General features: G+C 37.4%; 1 protein-coding gene across 2 annotated transcripts in view; it reads right to left on the bottom strand.

The window, feature by feature from the left end:
* Positions 1-17,605, bottom strand: part of SRPRB (SRP receptor subunit beta) — a 31,400-nt gene extending 13,795 nt beyond the window's left edge. The window contains exons 1-5 of one of the 2 annotated variants that reach the window (XM_082460998.1): positions 17,373-17,605; positions 16,733-16,827; positions 15,806-15,883; positions 12,873-12,955; positions 3,807-3,943 (exon numbers count right to left, since the gene is read on the bottom strand). In XM_082460998.1, coding sequence (XP_082317124.1) covers positions 3,807-3,943; positions 12,873-12,955; positions 15,806-15,883; positions 16,733-16,827; positions 17,373-17,541 — 562 coding nt within the window. In that variant the 5' untranslated portion in view covers positions 17,542-17,605. The remainder of the gene's footprint in view (positions 1-3,806; positions 3,944-12,872; positions 12,956-15,805; positions 15,884-16,732; positions 16,828-17,372) is intronic. The other variant, XM_082460999.1, reaches the window with a different exon arrangement.
* Between the last annotated feature and the right edge of the window lie 504 nt (positions 17,606-18,109).

The raw sequence follows: 18,109 nt of genomic DNA, 5'->3' as shown, positions 1-18,109 counted from the left end.
AATTTCTCCTCTTTCGTTTCTGATTTTATTTATCTGAGCCTTCTCTCTTTTTTTCTTGGTGAGTCTAGCTAAAGGTTTGTCAATTTTGTTTATCTTTTCAAAGAACAAGCTCTTAAGTTTCATTGATCTCTTCTGTTATCTTTTTAGTCTCTATTTCATTTATTTCTGCTGGCTTTTAGTATTTCCTTCCTTCTACTGACTTTGGGCTTAGTTTATTCTTTTTCTAGTTCCTTTAGGTGTAAGGACTGTTGGAGATTTTTCTTGTTTCTTGAGGTAGGCAAGTAATGTTATAAACTTGTACTGCTTTTGATGCATCCTATTGATCTGGTATGCCATATTTTCATTTATCTTCAGGTATTTTTATTTCCTCCTTTCCTCCTCATTGACCTAATAGTTGTTCAGGAGCATGTTGTTTAGTCTCCACATATTTGTGATTTTTTCAGCTTTCTTCTTGTAGTTGATTTCTAGTTTCAAATCTTTGTGGTAGGAAAAGATGCTCGATATGACTTCAGTCTTAAATTTATTGAAACTTGTTTTGTGTCCCAGCATATGGTCTATCCTTGAGAATGTTCCATGTGCACTTGAGAAGAATATGTATTCTGCTGCTTTGGGATGGAATGTTTTATTTATATATATGTATATATGTATGTATGTATGTATATGTGTGTGTGTGTGTTTGTGTGTGTATATATATATATTCCACCTGATGTAATGCTTCATTTAAGGCCAATTGCTCCTTGTTAACTTTCTGTCTAGATAATCAATTCATTAATGTAAGCGGGATGTTAAACTCCCCTACTATTATTGCTGTCAATTTCTTCATTTAGGTCTGTTAATAATTCCTTTCATGTTTTAGTGCTCCTATGTTAGATGCTTATATATTAATAAATGTTACATCTTCTTGATGGATTGTCCCCTTTATCATTATATAAGTCCATCTTGTTCTCTTGTTTGGCTTGAAGTCTATTTGATCTGATCTGAGATGGCTACACCTGCTTTCTTTTGGCTGCCAGCTGCTTGGAGTATCATTTTCCATCCCTTCACTTTGAGCCTATGTTCGTCTTTAGAGCTGAGATGAGTCTCTGGGAGGCAGGACATAGTTGGTCTTGTTTTTTAATACATCCAGCCACTCTGTGTCTTTTGATTGGTGAATTCAATCCACTTATATTTAGGGTGATAATTGATAAATGAGGACTAGTACTGCCATTTTATCTTTTGTTTTCTGGTTGCTCTATATCTCCATTGTTTCTGCCTGACATCTTAGTTGGTGGTTTACTAGTTTCCTCCTAGTTTCATGTCTCTGCTCTAGTCTTATATTTTGTGGTTACCATCAGGTTTGTATAAGACATCTCATAGATAAAACAGTCCTTTTTCCGCTGATAAGATCTTATCTTCAATTGCCATTATATGGGTTCTGTTCTTTTCCTCTTCCCCTTTTACATTTTTGTCATCTCAAATTATCCCTTTTTATATTGTGAGTTCATTACCAAACTGCAGTAGCTATAATTATTTTTACTGCTTTTTCCTCTTTAACCTTTATGGTGTAATTGTTTAACAACCTATTCTGATGTAAAGTTGCAATTTTCTGATTCTATCTATTTATCACCTTACTCAAAGTTTTGTGTATTTTTGCCTCTTCATTTCAGGTAGGAGAGCTCCTTCCAACATTTCTTGTAAGGCAGGTCTACTGGTAATGAACTCCCTCAGCTTTTGTCTGGGAAAGTCTTTATTTCTCCTTTGTCTCTCAAGGATAACTTTGCTGGAAGGATTCTTGGCAGAGTTTTTGTCTTATAATATTTTGAGTAGGCCATCCCATCCTCTCCTGGCCTATAGAGTTTCTGCTGAGAAATCTGCTGATAGCTTAATAGGGGTTCCTTTGTAGGCTACTGTCTTTTTTCCTCCGGATGCCTTTAAAATTCTTTATCATTGAATTTTGACAATTTTAACATAATGTGTCCTGGAGAACGTCTTTTAGCATTGAGATAATTAAATGTTCTCTTAGCTTTATGGACTTGTATATCCAGTTCCTTCCCTGGGTTTGTGAAATTCTCAGCTATTATTTCTTTAAATAAACTCTCTGCTCCCTTCTCCCTCTCTTCTTCCTCTGGGATAAACATCTTTATGAAGGATAATGAAGTTGGATAGTTCTCATGAAATTTTATTTTTTAAAAAATCTTAGTTCTCTCTCCACTCCTACTTGAATCATTTCTAGATCTCTATTTCCAAGCTCACTAATTCTCTCTTCCATATGGTCTGCTCTATTTCCAGTGCTTTCTAATGCATTCTTCATCTCATTTACTGACATCTTCAGCTCCAGAACTTCTGTTTGGTTCTCTTTTAGACTTTTAATATCTTTGGTAAAGTATTTCTTCTGTTCATTAATTTTATTCCTGAGCTCACTGAACTGCCCTCCTGAGTTCTCATGTAGCTTGTTTAGTTTCTTCATAACAGCTATTTTGAATTCTGTATCAGTTAGATTGCAATCTTCCATGACTTAAGTTTGGCTGCTGGAGAACTCTCATTTTCTTTTTGTGACACTGTGTACTATGGTTTTACATGGTACTTGACAAACTGTTCCTCTGCCAGTGCATATGAAGTAGCAAATACCTTTCTTATGTAGGTAAAGCTTTTTTTTTCTCCTTGCTTCTTACAGTTCAACAAGTTGGAAAATAAAGGCCTTTCTTTTCTTTTTCTTGCTATAGCACAAGTTTTTGGTTTTTCTTACCTGAACTGCCTCTGACTATATTTGAGAACTGGCACTTTCCACCCTCTACTACCTCTGCCAGATGTGTCACTGGTACCCTCACTGTCACTGCTTGAGCTCCACGGTGGCCTGGGTGGCCACTGCTGCTGGAGGGGGGTGTGGGGAGAGGTGAAGGAGACAGAGTCATGGGCACCTTCGCCACATCTGGGGTTGTCGGGTTTGCGTGCAGCACTGCCGTGAGCCAGGGGACTGGGGTCACAGGCCCCACCACCGTTGCTGCTGCGGGGTTCCCTGTGGCCAAAGGAGCTACTGCAGCCAGGAGGCTGGAGCCATGTGTGCTGTCTTCCCTGCTGCTACAGGGTTCTCTGGGGCTTCAGGCTCAGCCACTGTGGCCAGAGGCTAAGACTGCAGACATTCTTCCACTGTTCCCCCAGTTCTACCTCCTCTATGTGTTCCAGTCCACCCACCTTCAGAAGTAGACTTGTGGATCTCTCCAGCATCCTAGTGTGTTGGGCAGAGGAACCTTTGTTGAGTTTTGGATGTTTTACTAGTTGTAGAATGAAGGGGAGAGACAAAGAAGGTGTCTTACGCCTCATGATGCTGACATCACTCCTAATCTAATTTTAAAGGTAATAAAACTGAAGCCTAGTTTTACTGGCTGAGACTAAAATGTTTTTCATTCTTATGAGGTTAAAGAAAAACACTTCTGCAAACTCTCCTTGATGAAATGTGCTAGATGGCAAACTTGTTTAAAAGGAGAGACTCCATCCTGTCCTTCCTCAACTGTGTATCTGATATGACATACTGTCGATCTGATGAACGTAACTTGGTAAATTAAAATGATTTACGATTAAAAATAAAACACTGTATCAAAGAATAAATGATAATAATCACTCCTTTGTCACTCCTTAGAATAGCCTGGTAAGGGAGACTAATGAAAATGCTGGAGTATAAATAAATTTTAAGATTTAAAATCCTTAATTTATAGTTCATTAGCAATTGTCTCTCATCCTCAGTAATAACAATTGCAGATAACTGTATTAATTCTTAGTAGCAATCCCAGAAAAATCTCAACTATTATTGCCAGAAAACATGATAGTACCTTGCTTATTGCAAGCGATTAAGAATGATGGTGTGTTCTTCAGACCAATACTGTCAAGGAGGACTTGATACAGAAACTCTGCCACATCTTTCACCTCTCGCTGGAAGGCTGCACTATCCACAACAAACACAATAGCCCTGGAGGGGGAAAAAAAGAAAAACTGCCATGTGAGCATGCAATAGTGCAGCATTATATTAAAAAACGATATCCTTAATTTTGCCCAATTCAATCCTAATGAATAAAACAAAACAAACTCACATACAGGTGTCTGCACAAGTAATCATACAACACAAATACTTAACAAAGGACTACTTAGTGCTACTATGTTTCAATGACTGTATCTAAAAAGACAATAGAAAATGATGCCTCCCCTCAAGTCCAGGAAATTGTCATATACAAAACCATGTGATAAAACACTACGACAGACCTTGTACCTGCTATAATAGAAATAAAGAGGAAGATAATTTACATGAAACCAGGTCAAGAAGACTTAAAGGAGGATGTAATAGTTGAGTGAATTTTAGCCAGACAAAATACTACTGTGGCAAAGACTGTCTGTAAAGTAGTATGTGCAGGGCACAAAGTGGTGGAACAACATGCCTTGGAGAACTCAAGGTAAGCTAATACACAGGTAGGTGGGGAAATGAAGGAAAACCAGGTCAGATGGCAAAGGGGTGCAACACACTGACCTAAAGAGTTTATGCTTTTCTGTCTTACAAAGAATATTAGTGCCTAAATGAAAGACAGATACAACTAAGAGGATAATCAAACCAGAAGCAGAGTGACCAGGTAGGGCCCAACCTAAGGCAGCAACAGTGAGAATCCTCATGTGCCAGAAATAAAGAGATATCAAAACTAAAGCAAAGTAGTCCAGGAAAACAGCAGATAATAGGCTTTAGGAATGAGGATTTGAAAGCCCAGGAGATGTGCAACAGCCAACATGGAGTTGGAAAGCTGGAACTGAACACTCTGTGCAAAGCCTATTACTTAAATGCAGTCTAACAGACAGCGGTGTGGGAAAATAATCCAAGAAGAATTGAATCACCAGGCCTCCTGTGCCACACACAGAAACAGAGTATGAACTTACACTATCTCATGGTGTAAGATCCCCAAGCAGGAAGATATATAAAATTTGGGCCAGACTCAGTGAACTCCTATGGCCCCCAACAGAAGGAAATATGAACCCCTTCTGGAGAGAGGCTTTCATAACCTAAAGCAATTAAAAAAAACCCAAAAAACAGCAACCACAACATCAACAGCAAAATCTAATCCCCTTCAACAGGGGTTCTGGATCAAAATTACAAAGCACAGTAAATAAACCATTATGAGGGAGAACCACAAAGACAGATTAATCAGCAGTCAAAACTAAAAATAATACAGCAATCAGTAAAATATTTTAAATTATTTAAAAGAATACTAGACACCATAATAAAAGAATAAAGATAGTACTAAAAAAAAGGCTGATTTTGAAAGATATGTTTTTACAAGTAAAGAACAAAATTAGTAACAACCCAATGGAAAAGTTAAGCAGAGAATACTACAGCTGAAAAGGATATAATAAACTACAAAATAAAGACGAAAATATCAACTATATGCAAGGTAAAAAGACTTGGAAGATATGACAGAGAAGAGACAAGAAGAGCAGAAGCGATAAGGTTCAATGATGTTATTAATAAGAGTTCCAGGAGGTGAAAGTGAGAATTTGGAAATAGAACTACCTAAAAAGATACAGTTGAGAATTTTCCAGAACTGAAGATACAAATCTTTCAACTGAAATAGTACACTTGAATCCCAACCATGATAAAGCTAAATCACCCCTGAACAGAAGCATAATCTACCCCTGAATACAAGATTAAAAAAATAGGTTCTGTATCATGAAATGACAATTAGATTGAGCACTGCTTTCTCATCTACAACAACAGATACCTGAAGTCAGGAGTAACACCTTCAATGTGAAAACAGAAATAACTGCCACCCAGGATTTTCTACTCAGCTAATAGTTATTCAAAAATGAAGGCCAATGAAAAAAGTTTCAAATGAACAAAAGATGAGAACTTTTATCTCTTATTCACCATTTCTGGAAACATATCCAAAAGATATACATGAAAGAAAACTGAATCAAAAGGAAAGAGTAAGAGGCAAGAAGCGATGGAGAAAAAAGAAATCCATAAACATCCTGGTAATTCTAGGTGATCACTGAATGATGGAGAAAAAAATTAGTAACTGTTGGGTGTTAAAAAAGAAGAAAGAAAAATAAAATGAAAGGAAGATGTGAGGAAGATCAAAGTAAGGTATTTTAAGTTTCAGTGAAAGAATACTAATATTATTGATTTTAAACTTTTGTTAAGTAATCAAAGTTTAAAAAAAAAAGAGTAGAGGGTAACGATGAAAAAAGAAAAAATAGCATACTTTCAAACCAGCAGAGGGGGAAAAATGAGATTAGGGAAACTTGATTAACCAAAAAAGGTAGGATTAAAAAACTATAAGCCTCAGATCAATATACTATAAGTTGACCCTTGAACAACGTGGGGATTAGAGGCCTGACCCTCCAGTCAAAAATCTGCGTATAACTTCACGGTCGGCCCTCTGTATCTGAGATTTGGCATTGCCAGATTCAACCACCCACAGATTGTGCAGTACATATTAAATGAAAAAATCCCTCCTATAAGTGGACCCACACAGTTCAAACCCATGCTGTTTAAGGGTCCACTGCAGTAAATATCTTTTGAATTTGCATTTATTGTGATTATGATTTGAGTTCATTTGTATCTTACATACTTTGAACGTTTTAGCTACCCAAAATACTTGGATCAAAGAGTAATTACACTGTGAATTGTAAAAAATTTATAATTGAAAGTGGAAAAAAAATTTTTAATTAGAAATTGAAACCCAATTATAGCAAAATTTGCCAGTTCTAGATTTGTATCAATTGTTTGAGGAATAAAAAAATCGCACAACTCCCAGTTTCCAGTCCAGCATGAAAGAAGCTGGAAGTCACCACTGCATTCTAACAAGTAAAAAGCTAACCAGACTGAAAAATCAACAGCACTTAGATTCATCAGAGAAGTGAGGTTATTCAGCAAATCACTCCCCCCCAAATTGGAGAGAACAACACATATATACAGAAAAATACAACTTACTGAGGAATCAGTTGAGAATCAAGTATGAAGCTCACAGTCCAGAGACACAGGTTCACTAAGACTGAGACCTAATCACAGGACACTTCCCTTCCCCTCACACTTCATCACGTTACTAAGGGCAGTTCTTACCCAGTATATTGTGTCTGGCTATCAAGAAAAAATTACAAGACATACTAAAAAGTAAAAAAGAGTTTGAAGAGAAGGGGCAAGCAACAGAACTAGACTCAGATATGGAAGAGATGTTGGAATGATCAGACCAAGAATTTAAAACTGTGACTGTGGTGCTAAGGGCTCTAAAACATAAAGTAGACAACATGCAAAAACAGATGGGCAATGTAAGGAGAGAGATGGAAGTTCTAAGAATTAACTAAAAACAAAGCTACAGATCAAAAATAACCTAACAGAAATGGAGAAAGCCTTTGATGGAATTATTAGTAGACTGGACATGACTGAAGGAAAGAATCTCTGGCTTGAGGTATCTCAATAGAAGCCTCCAAAACTGAAAAGCAAAGAGAACAAAGACTTAAAAAAACGTAACAGAATATCTGAGAACTGCGGGACAACTACAAAAGATGTAACATATATGTAATGGGAATTCCAGAAGGAGAGGAAAGAGAGAAAAGAACAGAAGAAATATTTAAACAATAATGACTGAAAATTTCCCCAAATTAATGTCAGACACCAAACCACAGATCCACAGAAACCACAGGAAGCTCAGAAAACACCAAGCAGGATTAATGCTAAAAGAACTATACCTAGCCATATCATTTTTAAATTATAGAAAATCAAAGATAAAGAAAAAATCCCAAAACAAGCCAGAAGGAAAAAGACCTTACTTATAGAGGAGCAATATAAGAATTATATCCAACTTCTCAGACACCATGCACGCAAGAAGAGATCAAGTGAAATATTTAAGCTGTTAAGAGAAAAATCCCTAAAACCTAGAATTCTATACCCTGTGAAGTTTATAGCATTAAATGCATTTATTAGAAAAGAAGAAAGACCTAAAATCAATCATCTAAGCTTCCACCTTAGGAAGCTAGAAAAATCAGAGTAATTTAAATCTAAAGTAAACGCAAGAAATAATAAAAGAGCAGAAATCAACGAAATAGAAAATATGAAATCAATGGAGAATATCAACAAAACCAAAAACTGGTTCTTTGAAAAGATCAATAAAATTTACAAACTTCTAGCCAGTCTAAGAAAAATAGAGGACACAAATTACAAATATCAGAAATGAAAGGGGATATCACTACAGATTCATGGACATTAAAAGGACAATCAAGGGATACTATAAATAACTCTATGCCCAAAAATGTAATAACCTAGATGAAATGGTCCAATTCCTTGAAAGACGCAATCTGCCAAAACTCACCTAAGAAACGGACAATCTGAATAGCCCTGTATTTATTAAATAAACTGAATCAATAATTAAAAACCTTCCAAAACAGAGAGCACTAGGCACAGGTGGGATCACTGGTGAATTCTATCAAATGTTTAAGGACATTTATACAATGTTATATGTAAAATATATTCAATTTAAAAAAATTTAAGGAAGAAAATATACAAATTCTCTACAATTTCTTTCAAAAAATAGAAAGAGGGAATATTTTCTTACTCATTCTATGAGGCCAGCATTACTTTAAAACACAAACCAAGACATTACAAGAAAACTACGGATAAATATCTCATGAACACAGATGTAAAAATCCTCAATATTGGCGAATCGAATCCAACAATGTATGAAAAGACTTATACACCATGATTGGTTCTGGATGCAATTCCAATGTGGGGGATGGGGGTTTCCCCCACCACCAAGCAATGCTCCTGACACCAGCTGGGTGCCCTACAATTCAACTCAATTCTGACGCTATCTACTTGGAGATAGCATCAGATTTCGCAGGTTAAGGGCTCAGTGCCACAAGACTGCCCTCCACTTCAGATGCCAATTACAAGCCCAGACTGTCACCTGTGCTTCTGACCAACAGGCTACAGACTCGAAGGTCTCACAAGTGCTTCCTTCGGTTTGATTAATTTGGTAGCGGGGACCTCAGACAGCAGTCAGAAGTCCAGGTTGTTAACTGTACTTCTGACTGACTGGCTATAAATCAGAGGTTCCCATGACCCCCCTTCTTGGATTCAATTAATTTGTGAGAGCAGCTCACAGAACTCAGGAAACTCATTTAACTCACTAAATTATCAGTTTATTGCAAAAGATATTAAAGGATATGAATCAACAGCCAGATGAAGGGACGCATATGGTGAGGTCCTGAACAAAGGAGCTTCTGTCCCCGTGGAGTTTGGGCCCTGCAGGGTGGCACGTGGAAGCATTCTGGTTCCCCAACCTGGAAGCCCTATGAACCTCATCCTTTTGGGGTTTTATGGAGGCATAATTATATAGGTGTGATTGACTGAACAATTGACCGCTGGTGACTGATTCAACCTCCAGCCTCTCTCCTCTCCCTTCCCTGGATGGGAATGAAAAGTTCCAACTCTCTAATCACATGGTTGGTTCTCCTGGCACCCAGTCCCCATCCTTAGGTGCTTTCCAAAACTCACCTCAAAAACATAACAGAAGACACCTTTATCACTCTCATCACTTAGGAAATTTTAAGGGTTTTATGAGCTCTGTGCCAGAAACAGGGATGAAGACCAAATATGCATTTCTCATTATAAATCACAGTATCACAACAACCAAGTGGTATGAAAGGCTGGTTCAACGTTCAAACATCAATTAACATAATCATTTCATTGATGTATAAACTAAGAAAGAAAAATCACACAAATCGTATCAATAGATCCAAAAAAGCATTTGACAAAATCAAACAACCATTCATGATAAAAACTCCTAGTAAACTAAGAATAGAGGGGAACTTCCTCAACTTGATAAAGAATATCTACAAAAATCATATGGCTAACATTATACTTAATGGTGAAAAAAATCAAAGATTTCCTGCTAAGACCAGGAACACAGCAAGGATGTCCCATCTCACCAATGTTTTTGCAACATCGTACTGTAATTTCAAGCTAATGCATTAGGAAAACAAAAGGAAATAAAAGGTATATAGATTAAGAAGGAAGAAATAAAAATGTCTGTATTCGCACATGAAATGACTGTAGACAATCTGAAAAAATCAACCAAAAAGCTCAGGAACTAATAAGCAATTATAGCAGAGTTGCAGGATACAAGGTTGATACACAAGTGAATTGCTTACCCAAATATCAGGAATGAACAAATGGAATTTGATATTAAAAACACAATACCATTTACATTAGCATCCCACAATATGAAACTTAGGTACAAATCATACGAGATCTATAAGAGGAAAACTATGAAACTCTGATCAACAAAATTGAAGTAGAACTAGAAAAATGGAGAGCTATTCCACGTTCATGGATAGGAAGACTAAATAGAGTCAAGATGTCAGTTCTTCCCAACTTCATTTATAGACTCGATGCAATCCCAATCAAAATCTTGGCAACTTATTTGTGGATATTGACAAACTGATTCTGAAGTTTATACAGAGAGGCAAAAGACCCAGAATAGCCAACACAATACTGAAGAAGAACAAAGTTGGAGAACTGATGTTACCAACTTACTATGAAACTATAGTAACAAAGATAGCATGGTATTGGTGAGAGAACAGATCAATAGAACAGAGTCCGGAAAGAGACCCTCATATATACAGTCAAGTGATCTTTGATGGAGGAGCAAAGGCAACAAATGAAGCAAAGATAGTGTTTTCAACAAATAGTGCTGGAACAGCTAGACATCCACATGCAAAAAAATGAATCTAGATACAGAACTTACACCTTTCACAAAAATTAACTTAAAATGGATCACACACCTAAACATAAACCAAAACTACAAAACTCCTAGGAGATAACACTGGAGAAAACCTAGATGATCTTGGGTTTGACAATGACTTTTTAGATACAATACAATCCATGAAAAGAATCCATGGTAAACTGGACTTCAGTAAAGATAAAAATTTCTGCTCTACAAAAATCAACATCAAGAGAATGAGAAAACAAGCCACAGACTGGGAGAAAATATCTGCAAAAGATATATCTGATAAGGACTGTTACCCAAAATATATAAAAGAACTCTTGAAACTCAACAGTAAGAAAACAAACAACCTAATTAAAAAATGGGTCAAAGATCTTTACAGACACCTCACCAAACAAGATTTAAATAACTTATAAATAGAAAATATAAAAAGATGCTCCACATCATATGTCATCAGGGAAATGCAAATTAAAACAACAATTAGCTACCACTACATACCCATTAGAATGGCAAAACCCAGAACACTGACAACACTAAATGCTGGTCAGGATGCAGAGTGACTGAACTCTCATTCATCGCTGGTGGGAATGCAAAATGGTACAGCCGCTTTGGAAGAGAGTTTGGCAATTTCTCACAAAACTAAACATACTCTTACTATATGATTCTGCTATTGTGCTCCTTGATATTTACCCCAAAACTTATGGGTACACAAAAACCAGCTTTATTCAGAACTGCCAAAATTTGGAGGCAACCGAGATGTCCTTCAATAGGTAAATGGATAAATAAACTGTGGTACATCTAAACAATGGCATATTATTCAGTACTACAAAGAAATAAGCTATCAAACAATGAAAACACATGGAAGAAACTTAAATGCATATTACTAAGTGAAAGAAGCCAACATGAAAAGGCTACATACTGTATGTTTCCAACTATATGAAATTCTGAAAAAGGCAAAACTATGGAGACAATAAAAAGATGAGTGGTTGTGAGGGGTTAGGGGAGAGAAGGATGAACTGGCAGAGAATTTTTAGGGCAGTGAAACTACTCTCTAAGATACTATAATGGTGAATACATATCATTGTACATTTCTTCAGATTCCTAGAATGTACAACACCAAGAGTGAATCTTAATGTAAAATACAGACTGAGCAATTATGATGTGTCAATTTAGGTACATCAATTGTAACAAATGAACCACTGGGGTGAAGGATGCTGATAGTAGGGGAGGTTAGACATGTGTAGGGGCAGGGTTATATGGGAAATCTCTGTACCTTCTGTTCAATTTTGCTGTGAACCTAAAACTCTCTAAAAATAGTCTTTTTTTTTTTAAAATCAAGTAACAGTCTCAACTATGACAGATTGCTCATCACCACCACCTTGTGGGCCAAGAAGCAACAACAAAATACAAAACAAGATACCTTCAAAAATAAGGAAAGAAAACAACTACCTCATTCCATCAACCCAGATTCCATCAATTAAAACACACATTATTTCAGGTTCAACTAAGAAAGAAAATACTGCCAATTAAACTATGACACCATTAACTATAAGTGGCATTTCAACTTCATAGATATTAAAATGTGTCTTAAAATAAATGAAATGTGGTATTTTGATTTTCCTCAAGCTCCTACCAGTGTTAGAGACTAAACAAGAATAAAGCATCTTAAGCTGAAGCACAAGAAATTTAGGAAATAAGAGTCAGTAATACTAGGACAATACTAAAAGAAATATGAAAATATTCTTCTGTACTTTTCAGGAGTCAATTTTAGATAATTTAAGGATAGAAATATATAATGTTGGATTTTAATATCTTCTCAGATGCCACCTAGCTTTAAAATTCTTTCTTCAGATTTTAATAGTTCTACACATTATTAAATTTGTCCTCAGAGTAAATGAAAAATTTACTGACATCATAATAAGGGTAAACACTTTCTGAACACTCTGAGAAATATTTTCAAATATTATCTCATATAATCCAAGTGAAGGTGGGCTTGCAACCCAGAAATGCTGACCCCAGGGTCCATGCTCTTTCCACTCCAGGATATCAGGCTGCCTCCAGAATACCACGAGAGCAAACAACATGGTTGGCCTTGATATACAGATTTCAGACAAGCCCTTCCCACTTCCTACTTACCTGGCTGAAGCCTTAAACCGCTCTAAGAACTGAAGTCTCAAGCTCTCATGGCCAGGGAGGTCAATCAAGGTCAGGCTAGTGCCCTAAGGATGCCAGCAATAATATTAATGTTTCAGTCCAGATTCATATTTACAACATAAATCTTTCATATCAGATCGCAGATATCAGAATGGTACCCAATTAATGAATCAAAAAAGGTCACTGTAACTGATTAATGAATCAAACAAATGTTCACAGAGCATCCTCTATTTATAAATCATGGAGTGAAGGCTCTGGAGATTTAACAATGGACAAAAACATGGTCCTGCCCTAACAGAGCTTATAATATAATCAGAAAGGTCAACACAATGTAAAATTACATGTAAATGTAAAATTACAACTTTGATCAATGTTTTGAGGGTATGTGAGGAACCTGACCCTGTATGGGGAAGTCAGGAAAGTCCACCTGAGGCTGGGAAATATACCAGTATGAATAAAAGCAAAAACATGTGAAAAACAGTAATAAATATTCACAAACTAAATAATATAAGAACCTACATTTTATCATATAACATGTTACCACTGCAGGGATCCCCAACCTTTATAAAAACAAAACATTCTTTTATATTTCTACTGCAATCTAATTTTAAAATATACGTCCACTAGACACACCATTTATTTGTTCCAACTCTGTCAATATTTTTTGTCAATTCTTGATCCAGGTGACAATCACTGAACAGGGCGGGGTTGTGCCGCTACGGAGCAGACTGATTAAGTGCCCACTTACATGCTATTCATGCCAGGCCTTCATTCTTGAGCTCAGGCTCAATGCAGATGTGGTTATGCTCAATCCTAAGACTCTTGGGTATAGCCCCGGTACATTTATCAGACCCGTGGATCATTTCTCATATGTTCTACCTTCTCCACAGCCAGCCTCAACCACTATTCAGCAGGAGGGAGTCAGCATCATGCACAGATCTGACATAATTACAGCTGGATACACTGTGACCCGTCACTTAGTCTGTTTAATCTTTTATAGGTAATATACAAAGTATATTAGCCTTTTTTCTATTTTTATACTGGTAGTGTAGGTAGGGACCTCAGGTTGGGACCCCCTATCACATTTCATAATCAGCACCACAACACATACTATAAACAATCCATAAGGTACATTACTAAATACGTTACTATTTTGAGAGACTAAATGTAAAACATAAGGAGGGTGGGAAAAGAAGTAAAAAAGAAGGGAGGGATGTTTTACATATTCAATAGAAACATGCAAGTCTTATTTGTAATGTTAAGTTTTCTGATAGCTGTATTAAAAAAGTAAAAAGAAATAGGTAAAATTTTTAAAATATGTATTACATGACCCAATATATCTAAATTAGCTTTTTAACATATAAAAAAAATTGAAGAAATTGATATTTTACATTCTTTTTTTCATCCCAAGTCTTCAAGATCTGATGTATATTTTATACTTATAGCATCCCTCAATTTGGACTGGTCACATTTCAGGTGCTCAACAGTCACACACGATCAGTGGCTACTCTGTTGGAAAGTACAGGTCTAAAGCATACCCTGGAATACCCCACTTAAAATATCTAGTACAAGTGCCCCAAGAATTAAAGATCTCCCAAATCTGAAATTTCAAAATCTGAATCCTTGGGAGTTTAAAAAGGTCTGAGTCAGAAACAGTGCCATTATTGAAAAAAGAAAAAAATACCTCTAAGACATTTAAAAGGATGTCTCTTTATCTTTGCTTACAATGTTTAATAATGGAGGTACCAGAAAAGGGCAGGGTGGGGGTGGAGAAGACCCAAGGAGAAGGAGAAAAAGTCTCTAAAATCACCATTCTAATTCATCCATCTATACATCTAATGCCTCCAACCAGTCACCCACCCACCTTCCTTCCACTCACTCACTCACTCACTCACTACTTATTAAGCATTATAATTGGCTTGGCAGTCACTATCTACATTCTGGGGCCATACAGGTACATAAAAAGTCCTTCTCACGATTCCTTATTGGTGTTTAAATATACTCATGTATACTCCATAAGATATCCACTGCAACAGTTTGTAAAAGCAAGATTGTAACAACCAAAAAACTAAATGTCTGTTAATAGGGCTCTTATTAAATAAAAACTCAACATTAGTTGACAGGAGTAAAAGCCTTCTGATTATACTGTCTTCACATTCAACTGTGATCATGTACTACTTTTCCATGTGTACCTTTAAGATTTTTCTGTCATGTCTCAAAAGTAAAGGCTTTAAGAAAGGAAAAAAAAAAATGTATGGTACAGCCACATAATGGAGTACTATGCAGGTCATAAATCAACCTGGTAGTACTATGTATACAAATGAGGAAGAAAAAATGAAAACAAATCCAAGCTGTATCAGTTATATTGTTAAATTAAAACAAAAACAAAAACAAAAACAAACGGGAGGGGGGAGAACACAGTGTTAAAAAAGAAAAAAGTAAAGATATACAGATATGTTTGTATAGCATAGACAATCTGGAAGGCTATACAGGAAAATGGTAAGTTACTACCTCCAAGGAAAAGACTTGTAAGGAGGGATAGGAAAGGCAAAATTACTTTTCACCAAATATCCTTTTTAACCTTTTGAATTTTTGCCCCATATACATGTACTAAAGAAAAAGGCTTAATTCTCACTCTTAAGAACTCATGGTAAAGTTGGAATGAAGACACAGAAACAAAAACTAATAAATAATCAATCAGTGTGCATAAGGTACAACAAAGCAGGGGAGGGCATGATTAAGTCCACTGCTTGGATGGTCAAAAGAAGAATTTGTCACATGCACAATATTTATCCATAAAAATAAGCTATGAACGTACCTATGCCCTCAGACTAATTTATCCTAGAAATGTCTTTTCCTGACACACCAAAGTAAAGTAAAACTGTCAGACTCCCCACATTCTAGGAACCTCTTACCCTGTTATTGTTGACTCTGTAGACAGCAGAGCTGTCAGTGATGGAAGTCTGAGTGTCTCTGTAAAGGCCTGTTAACAACTGTAAAACAAAACAAAACAAAACACAATATGAGGGAGATCAGAGTAAACATATAAATAGCAAACCTAAAGAAAGTAACTTTGCTCTAACTCTCCTAGGTGTAAGGTCAAATAAACGAATGTTGCTTGCAATAGCTGAAAAGGACCATATTATTTTTTTTTCTTTCTTTGCCTGTAGAAAAATCTTATTAATTGCAAACTTCATTCCCCTCTCCTTAACGAGAGGAGGGGGTAACTATTATTTTTAAACTATTATTTTCAAATAATAGTTTCAAATGGTTAGTGGCCAAATTTACTGACCTTCCATAAACATTTACAATCATCAAAGTGGAAGGGAAATAATTTATACTCTCAAAAAGAAGAGTAATAAGAAGAAAATCTCTGCTACTCTCTGTAGCAAAAACCAAACATTTAAAAATACTACAGGGACTCAAAATAAATATTAGTGAAAAGAAGCCTAAGTAGCCAATAGGCAGAAGAAGAATCACCCTTTAAAAAAAGTTTCTTTGACAAAGTCTCAGAAGAATTATACACTGTATACAGATTACTGCCCTCTATCTCTTCAGCTGTTCTGGCAGCCTTAGCCATGACATGAAAGCAGTTAGTATATAAGACCCTTAAATGGGATAAGGGTTAAATGTCAGTATCTGGCAAGCACAAGAGAATAGAAATGGTCAAGAAATTCCAGTTTAAGCGTTTTTCAAGAGTCTTTTCGTCCTACCAAGTGATTCAAGAATTAACTCCCCAATTTGTCAGCACAGCTTCTTTTGCAAAGTACACCTCACAGGAATAATGGGGTGCCCTAAAATTTCCTATCAAGTTTAAGAGAGGTGTAAATCAAAGCATTTACTCTGACAAAAAGCAGTGTTTTCCCGGAGTCACAAAGGCCAACAAGAAGAACAGCTCTTTGACTGCTCCTTCTGCTCCGGATGAACTTCCAGAACACTGTGGAATAGAGAAAAACAACCAAAATTATGCCTTGATTATCAACAATATGCATGTATGGTTGGGCTATGGGAAATTAAGTCTACCACAGAACACTTCATTCACCTGGAACTTACTTCCATTGTTATTACCACCATTATAATCACTATTGTTTTAGGGACTCCGCTGAGTGCCAGCCACTATCAACTGTCAATTTTTCGGCAGCTGCACCCCCTACACCGACGGTGTACTCCTCAAGCGCAATCTTGCTTATTAGCTTTGTATCCCCAGCGCCCAGCTCGCAAACATAGGATGCTCAAACTTGGAGCGACGACCATTTGAGTCTTAGCAAGAGCAGTGGAAGGGAGAGAACGGCGCGCTCAGGCAGAACAGGGGCTAGTAACGCTGCGCTGCTCCTGCTGCTTCAGGCAGGAGGGCAGGTTGGTATAAGGGGTGAGTCCCCCTCTCTAGACGCCCCCCCGGTGCCATGTCCGTTCCGCGTCCGCGGTCTGCACAAGCCCAGTCCAAGCTCAGATCCCCGCCAGCCCTGCACCCGCCATATCTACCGGCCGCCTCTTTACCCAGCGTCAGCAGCACCGCGACGAGCGCCACCACGACTGACAGCAGCGTCGGGTCCCTCTGCCGCAGTTCCTGCCGCAAGGAGTCCAGGTAGAGCTGGAAGGCGCCCCCGACACTGCCGCCATTCCCCATCCGCCGGGAGTCCGCGGAAGCCATGGCTGAGATCTTGCTAACCGGCACCGCAAAAGCAACGTGGCCCTCGGCTCTGCGCAAGCGTGCGAAGCGGAGCATCACGGGAGTGGTAGTTCCTAAGTTATATTTCCTCCCTCGGAGGCCGGGATCCCGAAGGTCCTGATGGTAGTTGTAGTTCTCTTGGACACTGCGCTCCCGCCGGAAGACTGAGCTCTGCTAGACACAGGTATGAGTGACATGCTCATCCTTTAAGATATGAGTCAGATGTCGCCGCTTTTTTCATGGTTGTTGAAAAAATGATGGATGAATAAAATGAATGGCTCAAGAAATCTCTGCTGAGGATCTCTAGTCGCTCCCTTCGTGAGGTGAGGTGTCTTGTGAGGAACTCAAGCATTACACAAACATTTCATCGGAAAATCACGTGGCACGAGGTGTGACAGAAGATGTAAGGTGCGGTATGGGAATGCAGAAAACGACAGGAACTGAGCCATGAAGGATGAGTTAGCCTCTGCAGGCGGAACAGGACAAAAGGTGCTCTGTGCAGAAGAAAAGAGCAATTCAGTGTCCCTACACTGTAAATCGAGGTCTGCAA

The sequence above is a fragment of the Balaenoptera physalus genome, assembly GCF_965194825.1.
Source record: "Balaenoptera physalus genome assembly, chromosome: 4".
Lineage (NCBI taxonomy): Eukaryota > Metazoa > Chordata > Mammalia > Artiodactyla > Balaenopteridae > Balaenoptera > Balaenoptera physalus.
Note: the sequence above shows the minus strand (reverse complement) of the source record. Positions and strands in the feature narration are given on the sequence as shown.